The sequence below is a fragment of the Lissotriton vulgaris genome, chromosome 7, assembly GCF_964263255.1.
Source record: "Lissotriton vulgaris chromosome 7, aLisVul1.2, whole genome shotgun sequence".
NCBI lineage: Eukaryota > Metazoa > Chordata > Amphibia > Caudata > Salamandridae > Lissotriton > Lissotriton vulgaris.
Window position 1 is genome coordinate 859,804,841 of NC_141695.1, and position 12,647 is coordinate 859,817,487.

Consider the following 12,647-nt stretch of genomic DNA (forward strand, 5'->3'; position numbering starts at 1 on the left):
CCAAAGTATGTTCCTTTTACAGAATGTCCCATCCGCATTGCATGTAGCATAAATATCCACCGCTAGCACAATCACCTCAGTTAGTCTTGGTTAGAGAGGGTATGCAACTTCTGGATTTTTGCCTCGATAGCGAAGCACTGGTTGCCAGCCATCCAGTATTTTTGACTTTCTGTCACCGATTCAGGCTGTGGTTCTTTCCCTAGTCCTTACATCCCGTAGTTTGTTGTATCAATTCTCCAGAGTTTGAGGCTTTGCCCTCTTCTATCATTTAGCAGTAATCATTTTCGCTGTCAGTAATATCGGAAATGAGAGGACTTTTCCCCTAACTTGAGTCTGGTTTGAAAGATATGATTGTTTCAGGAGTTCCAGAACAGGGTAGCTCATGCTCTTTTATAGCAGGAAGTAAATATTTTTCAGTATCCTTATATGTGAAATGCAGTGTCCTTACATACACAAAGCCTTATGTATCTACTTGCAGTTCCTGGAAATAGGTTAGTTTGTCTAGCATTAGGTTCCATCCATTTCTTGTCTACTCTTTCCTGCTTTGAGGGGATGTGTTAATCGTAGCAATGCCTTTCAAATGACCCCCTCACCCCCCACCTCTTCTCCACCACAGACACAAACTTATCATCTTGAGTTGTAGTTCTTATGTTCATTTCATTTGTTCATCTGCTTTCTCTCATGGTCCAGATTTGTTTCAGAGAGAGTCTTAACACTAGGCCACTCGTACACTGAGCCACCCTTATGAAAGTCTTAAAGGATAGTCTAAACCCACTTTGGAGTTCCTTATCTGAGAGCCCAAGTCTCCACTCCTGTAATTTGGATAGGTACGGCCCCCTGTTCACTTCTGAAAATTTTGTAGATCGCTTTTAGTAGGAGTGGATATGTGGTAAGCAGTTTTTGTAATCCTATGATATCACACATATCTAATAGGGTCTTGTGATGTGGCTTTTGTGTAGGGTCTGAGGCCTTTTTGAGCATCCCCATAGCATCCCAAAGGGACTATGAATGCGTGGTCCCAGATAAACCTACTTACCAGCTCTTCTCAGGGCCATTTCCCCAATACACTCACTGCCTTGGGGCCTTGTGAAACAGGGACATGACCCCTGTCTCAGGTGCGTTGGCATTTCAGCTGCCTTTCTGCATCATGATACACAGATATATAGATATATATATCTATATATATATATAGATACTCTAACCACTAGTATATGTAGTAGACCCTTGTACTCACTACCGTTCCTATGTGATTCTTAGAGTTTATCCATTTGTATCTCTTCCTTGAGTGACTTTACAACTAGTACATTTGCATTTTTTTCCCTGTATCTTTTATGTAACTCATGTAATCCTAAGTCCTTATGTATCGCAACTTGTTCTTTTGTAAAGCGCTCTGACACCTTCGGGTAATGTTCGCGCTATAGAAAATCGCATTAAATAAAAATAAATAAAATAAAATAAATCGCAGTAATAGAGCCAGGAAGACCTAAAGTAGCCTGGATACCACATTCATCTTCAGGGCTGCACACCTTCCTACCCGAAAGATATATCCACTTTCATACACACATGCACTGGTATGTTTGCAGAATACTATGTTCGAGGCATATGGGCTGCAGATGGTACATTATGAATAGATCGCCATCTGGTGTTGGGCTCGGATGATTGCACTTTGTTTTTCTCTTGGAGAGTCTTTTGTATCTTGGTGACTCCTCCCTTAGTTGGTAGTGCGCATGGGCATCGGCTCCATCCTTAGATTGTTTTTTTCCGCCATCGGGTTCGGATGAGGATCGAGACGCTCCAGATCAACTTCAGAAGAAAGTGATTTATCGGCGCGTATTCCCTTTCCAATTCGACGGTATTGTTATCGAACGCGTTTCATTTCCATTCCGACGCGTTGCAAATTCAAAATCGAAGAGAAAAACTTGAATCTACGTCGAAGAACAGGAGGCCTTTCTCGACGCAGTCAAGCCCGGAGTCCATGGAAAGGACTCCATTCAAAAAATGTCCAACGTGTGGTGCTAAGTTCCCACACAAGGACCTACACGAGGTGTGCAACCTCTGTCTATCGCCTGAACACGAATCCAGGGACTGCGAAGCCTGTGCAGCATTCTCCTCCAAGCTAACGATTAGAAATCGTCGAGCTCGAAGACACGAGGTTTCCAGAATGCAGGCGGAGGCGATCCCGGAGCTGTTCGGAGACGAGCAAATCGAGGAAGAAGAGGACCAGTCGGGGTCGGAAGGGGACCAGTTGGAGGTTGAAGAACTCATCGAGCAACAAACCGTGAGTGACGACGTCCCCTTACCGAAAAACCGACCCCGTGCGGTGACGACCCCGCCCTCGGGCCCGGTCAAACCGCAGAAAAAAGTTTCCGACGCCCCGCCCTCGGGCCCGGCAACGAAACCGAAACTGAAACCGAAACACTCGGACCCCCACCATGTCGGATCCGAGAAAAGGGCGACATCGACTTCGGCACCGAGGCTACATACAAGGGAAAGCTCGGTATCGAAACATTCCATGTCGAAGCATAAATATGATTTATCGTCCAAGATACACTCGATTCCCAGAAAGTCGGAATCGAGCAGACATTCGGTGTCGAAAACAACAAGATCTGACGATCGAAAACAAAAGCACCTCTCGGAACCAGGACCTTCGGTACCGATTCAGGAGCAACAGACAGATCCCAAACAAAAGATCTTGTTTATTGATCCGCAAACTGGGAAAGTGGTCACGAAGAAGAGAAAGAGTGAACAGTCAGAAGATAAACCTCTTCCTTCAAAAAAGAGAACAATGGGGACAAATATAACTCCTCCTGCTTCTCCTCGACCTAAAGTCACACCCTCTTCTCCTATTCCTCACAATAGGACAAATATTCCTACACCTTCCACACCAAGACCAGCTACACCTCAGTCAGATGTAGACAGTGATCTAGGGGAGGGAGAACCTCAAGGGGATGACGAAACTATCCCAGATGAGGAGGACCCATGGGAAAACTATGATGTAGGGTCAGATGAGGACAACGACCCAGAGCTATATCCCTCAAAGCCTTCACCACCTGATGATAACACAGGTTTTGTGCAGCTCATTAATAGGGCAGCAAAATATCACAAACTAGATATGCATACAGAACCTCAAATAGAGGATTTCTTGTTAGAGACTCTACCTAATGCACAGAGAACATCAGGTACTCTTCCTATGTTGAAGGGTCTTCTTAGTCACACAGAGGAAATATTCGAAAACCCAGTGAGAGCCAGGGTGTTAAACCCAAGAATTGATAAAAAATATAAAGCGGCTCCAAAGGACCCAATATTTATTAAAGGGCATGTACCTCTAGACTCGCTGGTGGTCTCAAACGCTCGTAAAAGAGCAAACTCATTATCTACAGGAGAGGCTCCTCCACCAGATAAAGAGTCAAAGTTAATAGATGCATCAGGCAAAAGAGTAGCATCACAGGCAGCTAATAGCTGGCGTATAGCCATTACACAAGCACTACTCGCACGTTATGACAGGGCACATTATGATGAGTTAGAGAAACTTATCACACATCTCCCCAAAGAACATCAGAAAAAGGCAGATCAATTAATACAGGAAGGTAAAATAATAACTAATACCTCCATTAAATGCGCACTAGACGCAGCAGACACTGCAGCAAGATCTATTAACACTAGTGTCATGCTAAGAAGACATGCATGGCTTAGAATCTCAGGATTCAAACAAGAAGTACAAACGGCCCTACTGAACAAACCATTTGATCAAAAGACACTGTTTGGTTCAAGCACAGACGAGACCTTAGAAAAAATGAAGAAAGATACAGAAACGGCTAAGTCAATGGGAGCATTGCAACAGCCAACACACAGAGGTTCCTTTCGTAGATCCACCTATAGAGGGGGCTCAAAGAATACAGGAACAAATCAGCAATCCACCTCTTTCACACCAACATCACCCAGAGGTAATTCAAGAGGCAGTTACAGAGGTAACAACAACAAGGGTAGAGGCCGCGGAAATAATAACAACCGCAACGCCTCAACACCAAAACAGTGACTTCATAGAACTCCCCCCAGACCACATAACACCGGTCGGGGGACGTCTATCACAGTTCCTACCTGTCTGGGAAGACATCACATCAGACAAGTGGGTGAGACAAATTATCCAACATGGTTATTGCCTAGAACTCACAGCTACCCCACCAAACATCCCCCCCAAACAGCGGCCAATGAGTCAAGATCATCTGACATTGTTAAGAGAAGAAGTTCTAGCACTTCTACAAAAGCATGCAATAGAGAAGGTCCCAAAAGATCAACAAGGAACAGGAGTATACTCTCTATACTTCCTGATTCCCAAAAAGGACGGGTCCCTAAGACCAATATTAGACCTCAGACCTTTCAATGCTTACATAAATTCGGAGCATTTCCACATGGTCACGCTCCAACAAGTACTCCCTTTACTGAAGAAAGGGGACTTTCTTTCTACACTGGATCTAAAAGACGCTTACTTTCATATCCCAATTCACAAAGCCCACAGAAAATACCTAAGATTTGTGTTAGAAGGACAACACTATCAGTTCAAAGTCCTTCCGTTCGGTGTCCCAACAGCACCAAGAGTTTTCACAAAATGTCTAGCTGTGGTGGCAGCACACCTAAGAAGACAACAAATACATGTCTTCCCATACTTGGACGATTGGCTAATAAAGGCCAAGTCAAAAGAAGAATGTCTTCACAACACACAGAAGACAATTCAATTGCTGCACCACCTAGGGTTCACGGTGAACTACAAAAAATCGCACCTGCAACCAAACCAGATTCAGCAATACCTGGGGGCTACAGTAGACACAGAAAAAGCAATAGCATACCCCAACCCAGTCAGGATACAAACAATGGTCGGGTTAATACAAAGATTTCAACCACAACACTCACTACCAGCACGAGTGTTTATGCAACTATTAGGCATGATGTCCTCATGCATACTGCTAATACCACATGCCAGACTTCAAATGCGTCCACTACAGGAGTGTCTAGCGACACAGTGGAATCAGGCTCAAGGTCAGATTACAGATCTGGTGTTGGTAAACGACCGGACGTACCGCTCTCTGAAGTGGTGGAACACAGAAAACATTTCCAAGGGACGGTCGTTCCTAGAGCCAATTCCACAAGTAATAATAACAGCGGACGCATCGCTCTCAGGATGGGGAGCGCATATGGACAAATACACAGTGCAGGGGAAGTGGAGTGTGTAGCAAAAGAAACTGCACATCAACTACCTGGAACTATTAGCAGTGTTTCTAGCACTAAAAGCTTTCCAAATGCAAATAACAGGCAAGGCAGTCCTGATCAGAACAGACAACATGACTGCAATGTATTATATTCAAAAACAGGGGGGGACACACTCTCTCCAACTATCCAAACTAGCACAGGACATCTGGAGATGGGCCATTCCTCAAAAGATCTATCTGTTAGCAGAACACCTACCAGGAGTTCAAAATCAGATAGCAGACATCCTAAGCAGACAATCAGAGCAAGTACACGAATGGGAGCTGCACGACCAAATACTGCAGCCATTCTTCCAAAAATGGGGGCAACCAGAGATAGATCTGTTTGCCAATCATCAGAACGCAAAATGCAAAAACTTCGCATCCAGGTACCCACACCAACGGTCCCAGGGCAACGCACTATGGATAAATTGGTCCAACAAATTTGCTTACGCGTTCCCTCCTCTACCACTAATTCCGTTACTGGTTCGGAAGCTGCAACAACACTCAATGACAATGATACTAGTGGCACCCACGTGGGCAAGACAGCCGTGGTTCACCACACTGCTACAACTCTCACAAGTACCACATCAAAAGCTAAGATTATTACCCATGCATCTTACACAGAACCATGGAGAAATAATGCACCCAGATCCCAAACAACTGAACCTAGCGATCTGGCTCCTGAGGTCATAGAGTTTGGATATTTAGATCTACCACCAAAATGTATGGAAATCATTAAACAAGCAAGACGTCCTACCACCAGAGCATGCTACGCAGCAAAATGGAAAAGGTTTGCTATACACTGTAACAGTAAGCAAATCAACCCTCTGGACGCATCCACTAAACAAATCATTTGCTATTTACTACACTTACAGCAATGTAACTTAGCATATACCTCTATAAGAGTTCATCTCGCAGCTATAGCGGCGTACCTACAAAACAGGCAACATCTTTCCCTGTTTAAAGTACCAGCAATTAAAGCTTTCATGGAAGGACTCAAAAGAGTCATTCCACCAAGAAGACCACCTTCCCCAGTCTGGAATCTCAACATAGTACTTACCAGACTAATGGGGCCACCCTTTGAACCTATGCATAGGTGTGAAATACAATTCCTCACATGGAAGGTGGCCTTCCTCATAGCTATCACGTCACTTAGAAGAGTAAGTGAACTGCAGGCTTTTACAATTCAAGAACCATTTATGCAGTTACACCAAAATAAGGTGGTTCTTAGAACAAACCCAAAATTCTTACCAAAAGTAATTTCAGCATTCCACATCAATCAGTCAGTGGAATTACCGGTTTTCTTTCCAAAACCACAAACAGTAGCAGAAAGAGCCCTACATACATTAGATGTTAGAAGGGCCATATTGTACTATATAGAAAGAACACAAACTTTCAGAAAGACAAAACAGCTATTTGTTGCGTTTTCTCCAACACACAAAGGCAATCCCATCTCTAAGGCGGGCATTGCCAGATGGATTGTAAAATGCATTCAAATATGCTACTTAAAAGCAAAGAGAACATTAACTGTTCCTCCTAGAGCTCACTCTACACGTAAACTAGGAGCATCTATGGCATTTTTGGGAAACATCCCACTAGATGACATATGCAAAGCAGCTACCTGGGTTACACCACACACCTTCACAAAACACTATTGTGTAGATGTGCACACAACACAACAAGCTAGAGTGGGACAAGCAGTATTAAAAACTTTATTTCAGACAGTTGCAACAGACACTGGCGACCACCGCTAGGGAGAGAACTGCTGTATAGTCTATTCATAATGTACCATCTGCAGCCCATATGCCTCGAACGGAATATGCTACTTACCAGTATGCATCTGTTCTTGGCATAGAGGGCTGCAGAGTGGTACATGCCCTCCCAGCCTCCCCGGAAACCTGTGTCTGTTCCAACATTATTCTTATTTAGATACACTTACATGGGCATTCTTATCTGTATTCTACTACACTACTCCATCTAACCCTACTATGGCAAAACAATCTAAGGATGGAGCCGATGCCCATGCGCACTACCAACTAAGGGAGGAGTCACCAAGATACAAAAGACTCTCCAAGAGAAAAACAAAGTGCAATCATCCGAGCCCAACACCAGATGGCGATCTATTCATAATGTACCACTCTGCAGCCCTCTATGCCAAGAACAGATGCATACTGGTAAGTAGCATATTCCTTATATGAATCAGCCTGTTGATTGGCGATTTTAAGTTCGAAACTCAGTGACCTGGTTTGCTACATCAATACAGCTGTGCCTGTTTCACCAGTTCCTCTTATTGACAGTAAAAAATAGAACTGTGCCTTAGCTTCAGGTTACATATAAAATATAAGCTAACCTTTGACTAATTCAATGCTAATTCAATGCTAGTTTCCACTACAGATGCGAATCTTTGAAAAGTGTCTTATCTATAGATCTCTTAATAGGCAATCCAATACATTTTTTGTTGGGTAAAAACAGCTAATCCAACTAATTTGTATGTTGCTAGTTTTTCAAACTTTTTGAAATATTCTAATATACAGAGCTAATCTATCAATCTAATATTTACGTATGCTTTCATCATTTAACTTGGATACTTTCATTTTGTATGTAAACGTTGTAAATGTATGTGAGGCATTTTCTTCGAATCCGATGGTTGTTCTGTAACTGAGAGTGCTGGGCTCACCACAATGTTTGAGGGTCATCAGTGATATCACACTCCAATTACATACAGCATCCACTTCCTTTTGGGCACCTGAATCTAATCAACCACATCATTTTTGTTATGTTTATGGCTGTCGTGCTTCACAGTAAACTATTGATGCCAATCCATGAACAAAAACAATTGTAGAATGTACCAGTATTCATTCTTTAAGCAAAAGTGTGCAGAAGAGGATGTGAAATGCCCAGTATGAATAATAAAAGCAAAAGTTATTCAGTAGTGTACTATGTAAAGAAAAAGAGCAGAGAGTAGAAGCAGTGCATCAGAGAAGAGCAGAAAGTAAACTAGGGGCAAAACTGTGTCAGCTTAACGATCCTGGACAGCATATCAGATGGTAGAAAGCAATCGTTAGGCTGATGGATCAAGACCATAGGTTTATTTGAAAGTTGAGTTTGCAAAGTATTTGAGAAGAAAGAGGAGGCCAGGTGACACCTGGCAGAAGAGAAGAGGAAGAAAAAACCCAAACATTGATGAACAAAGCTGTAAACGTCTGATGCGCTGGAAGGGCTGATAAAGTAGGCACGCAGATAAAGAAGTGTAGCACTGTATTGCACAAATAGGAATGAAAAAGGCTCATCAAACTAGAAAGAAACGTGCGAAATGACATGGACAAACTACAGGAAATATCTCAATAGAAACTACTTTATGGTAAAGTAGACTGATAGTCGCGGTTTATAAATAATATAAATATATATATATATACACACATACTTGAATCTATGTCTTATGTGCATGCTGTTTGCATTGTTCGCAGGCACTGGGGTGCTTAGAGGTGGTAAGCATTGTATTCTGCGACCTGCTGACATGGTGGTCTCTTGTGTCTTTGATCTTAGCTCTTCCCATTCCCGGATGTGCTTGAGAGCTGTTTGGTGCTGCTGCACATTGGATCTCAACACCCTTTGGATCTGCCAGATGATGTAAAGCTGGCGGCACTGGACATCCTGCAGAGGCACAGCAAGGGAGTGTCTGTTTACCACAACGCCTGCAAGAAGTTTCTTTCTGGAACATGCTAACTATCTTGCAGCATGCAATGCATGTTTTGTCTCTTTCCCTAGAAACTGCATTCAGAGGTTCACCTGTTACTCCTGGGATCTATTCTGTGAACTGTGCATACTCATTGCCTGTGCCATCTTACAATACTTTTTTTCCCCTTCCCAGTTTTACAGGTCACTACACATCCGTCAATTCTGTCTACAATGTTTTCTGTACCAGAAATCTGAACAGTAACAGGTCTCCTATCACAATAATGTTACACAGAACAAAAACTGTCTGGTTCTATGTAAGATAATTTATTTTTTCTACACCCCTGCGTGATAATAAATTATGCCTACTAATGTGCACATGCTCATGGCCAAGCAACTGTGAAATGATGGAATACTTTAATAAAGCCTGATTCCATTCTAATGTGTTCATTTTACAGCTGAGATACTGAGGTACAGCGAGTGTGTGGTCTTGACCATGTTACAGTGAAGTGGTTAGGATGGCGCTTGAAACTTCTGACTTCAAATTAGTTCCTTTAATGTAAGACTTTGCGAATGCTTCTGTGTAAAAGTTGGCATCTATATCAAATGTCTTGACAAAGAGAAGGGGAGATACTGGCAGCTTCCATTTCTCCTTCAATCGGTTTAATATGCAATCATGTGATCAACACCTAGGAAAAATGGTGTTCCAAGCAATTGTGGATATGTGGAACTGCGTAAGCATGATTTAATTTTTTTTAAATGTTCACAGTGCAGGAAGTAACTAACTCTATGCTCTAAATGCAAGAGTTCTAAACCGCATTTTGAGTAGTGAGGAAAACATGATTTCATTAATGTGTTTGCGTCTTACATGCATTTTCTCTGCTGCTACATTTTCCATAACTTTTTTATTTAATTTTTTTTACAAGTTTCATAATTTTTGATTCGAGGTATATGCCGCAGTAGCTTTCACAACATGTCAACAAAGTTCAGTTTTCACTTCAACATTACACATAATATCATTCAGTAGAAGTCTTCATTGGCCCTACTTTCTATTCTTTTTTGAACTATGCATTACCTACATAACAACCCATCTTAGCAAATTTCTCCTATGATGCTCTGTAGGGTAAACCTATTGTGCCATTGTTAAAAGTACACCTTTCTTCAATGACACTTTTATTAAACTAACTACTTAAATTTAATTCAGCCAATCTAACTATTTACATGACCCCCAGAAAATAAAGATGTGAGGGGAAGGACAAAAATCACCCCAAAATCAAATAGCACCACAACCCTGCACACGCCAAACCAGGTCATACCCTATAAGCAAATCTCTTCAGCCATGGAGGAGTTCTTGTGCAAAGTATTTGTCTTCTGAGCACTTTTATCATCGACTAGTGAAGTACGTATTATGTCCCATGTTCTTGTGAACTCCAATTTACCCTTCCTTCTTTAGGTCTCTCTAAGTAGTATACATTCATATCCTTCCCATACAATTAACCTCCTTTTCCAACCTTCATGCCTAGGTCCCACTACAGATATCCGTTTTATCGCTACTAGTTCTTGTCTGTGACTAGTGCCAAATCTATAAACCTGGTTGTAGGTTTACAGTTTTCTGGGGTGTGGCTATACACCCATACGTCTCAAAGAAGGTTATATGTCTATCAGTTGCTACAGCAATAAGGTCAACGATCTCCTCCAATATGCAGCAAAATGTGAACTGTTGCAATGGTCTGCTCACACCTAGGGCATGTAGCAGGTGCACCTGTGAAGCATTTCTTAATTCTGCGCAGGCTAACATAGGCCTTGTGAATATGGTTATAATGAGTCTGCTTAAGTGTACGTTCCGTCAGAACTTAGGGGCATAAACCAGCACATGAATGAAGGAATGAATGAATGAAGGGAGTCTTATATCGCGCAACTTAGCCCAAGGGCATCAAGGCGCCTAAACAGGTCAAGTAATGTATAGACACCAGTGAGAACTTTTACCTGTACACTTCAGAAAAATATATTCAGTATTCTTCCCCAGGTGGTTTGTTCATATTTTTCGGCCACTTATCCCAGAGCACATCCAAAGAGACATCAATGTGCTTCATCAGTGTGTGATACAATAGCATTATTGCCCTACAGCTGTCCGAGGTGGCATACATCAAGTGGAGGCCCAGGGGTATGAGAGGTTCTGTCGTTTCGGTCTTCCATGTGTCTTTCAATGCTGCCACTACAAAACCATTCCACAGGAAATGTCCAGGAGGCATATCAAATTCACTTGTTAACTTCTTGTACCCCAAGAGTACGCCATCTCTAAAAAGGTGCCATAATCTTTATACACCATGTTCCATGCATAATTCTATCTACTGTCCTTTGTAAGACAAAGCTTGCAGACAATTCAATAAGCTATAAAGTGTGTAGAGGACCACCACACCTAACACAGATACAGCAATACAGCACCTCTCTTCTAACCGCCTCTCATCCATTGGACAATTTAGAACATTGCTACATGACCCACGTGCTGCACCTCCTCCCCCGACTCATACACCTTCCGCCTTAAACACACGCAAAAAAATATAAGCAACATGCCACACCTCACAACTTTGCTTCCCCATGTCTACTTCACTGCAATGTTACACCACAAAAGCAACACAGCACTCCAACTCACTCTCAAACACCATCTCCTACACATACCCCCGCAGACCCATCAAAATGCCTTCTTAGCAGGCTGGATGAGGAACACGATACAGAACAGCTACACGATTGCTATCCTAATACAGCTAATACCAGTTCTAAAAACACCTGCTACAAACCCACACAATACTGATCACTCTTCTACAAAACAAAGTCCCACTATCACCAAAGGCCACTCTCTACACTGTCTGCTAATAAATGCTCGATCACTCTCTAAAAATAGGCATCACATCTACGACCTTCTCACCGATGCAAAACCAGACATACGATTCATAACCGAATCATGGTTTGGAGAGGATATGGCTCCAGTCCTGCATGAAGCCATTCCTCTAGGCTATCAAATAATCACCCAAAATGGTATAGCCAAAAAAGGAGGAGGTCTAGCTGTTGTATTCAGGCAAACAATACATATCACAAAAATTGACAACATCTCCATAAAGAATTGTGAGATTCTTCTAACAAGATGCAATCCAACACAGTCTTCCTCCTGTAACTTCCTGCTCCTTTACAGACCTCAACCTAGCAAGGCAACATTCCCAGACTCACTTCTAGACACATTTTCAAACCTGATAACAATACACTCCAACCTATGCATCAGATTGTCCACAATGCGGCACACACAGCTGGACATATCCTAGATGTAATTTTTGCTAATACTGAACTAGTTACCTTTCAAACTATAACTCCAGTCACATGGTCAGACCACCACTTGCTTGCTTTCCAACATAAAACAACGCTAAGCGACTCACCTAAAACTACCTTACATCCATCCATCGATCGGCCGTGGAACAAACTCAATTTGGAACACTTGGAAACACAACTAACATCCAGTACAAATCTGGAAACCATAAATTCTGTTCAAAATCTATATGAGAGGCTGCAGGAAGCTTTTGACATCCTGATACCACTCAAAACCACAAAACAGAACAAAAGAAAAAAAGTGCCTTGGAAAAACATAGAAATAAAAGACATAAAACAACAAATTAGAAAGCTGCAATGTACCTGGCTCAAAACAAATGCCAAACAAGACAAACTTCACCTACAGATAAT

The 12,647-nt window shown here is 42.2% G+C and overlaps 1 protein-coding gene across 3 annotated transcripts in view; it reads left to right on the forward strand.

Annotated features, from left to right (window-relative positions):
• GEMIN5 (gem nuclear organelle associated protein 5) overlaps positions 1-9,357 on the forward strand; it is a 500,185-nt gene extending 490,828 nt beyond the window's left edge. For all 3 annotated transcript variants that reach the window (XM_086931243.1, XM_086931244.1, XM_086931245.1), the window contains one exon: positions 8,790-9,357. In XM_086931243.1, the coding sequence (XP_086787369.1) occupies positions 8,790-8,969 (180 nt within the window). In that variant the 3' untranslated portion in view covers positions 8,970-9,357. The remainder of the gene's footprint in view (positions 1-8,789) is intronic.
• The last annotated feature ends 3,290 nt before the right edge of the window (positions 9,358-12,647 follow it).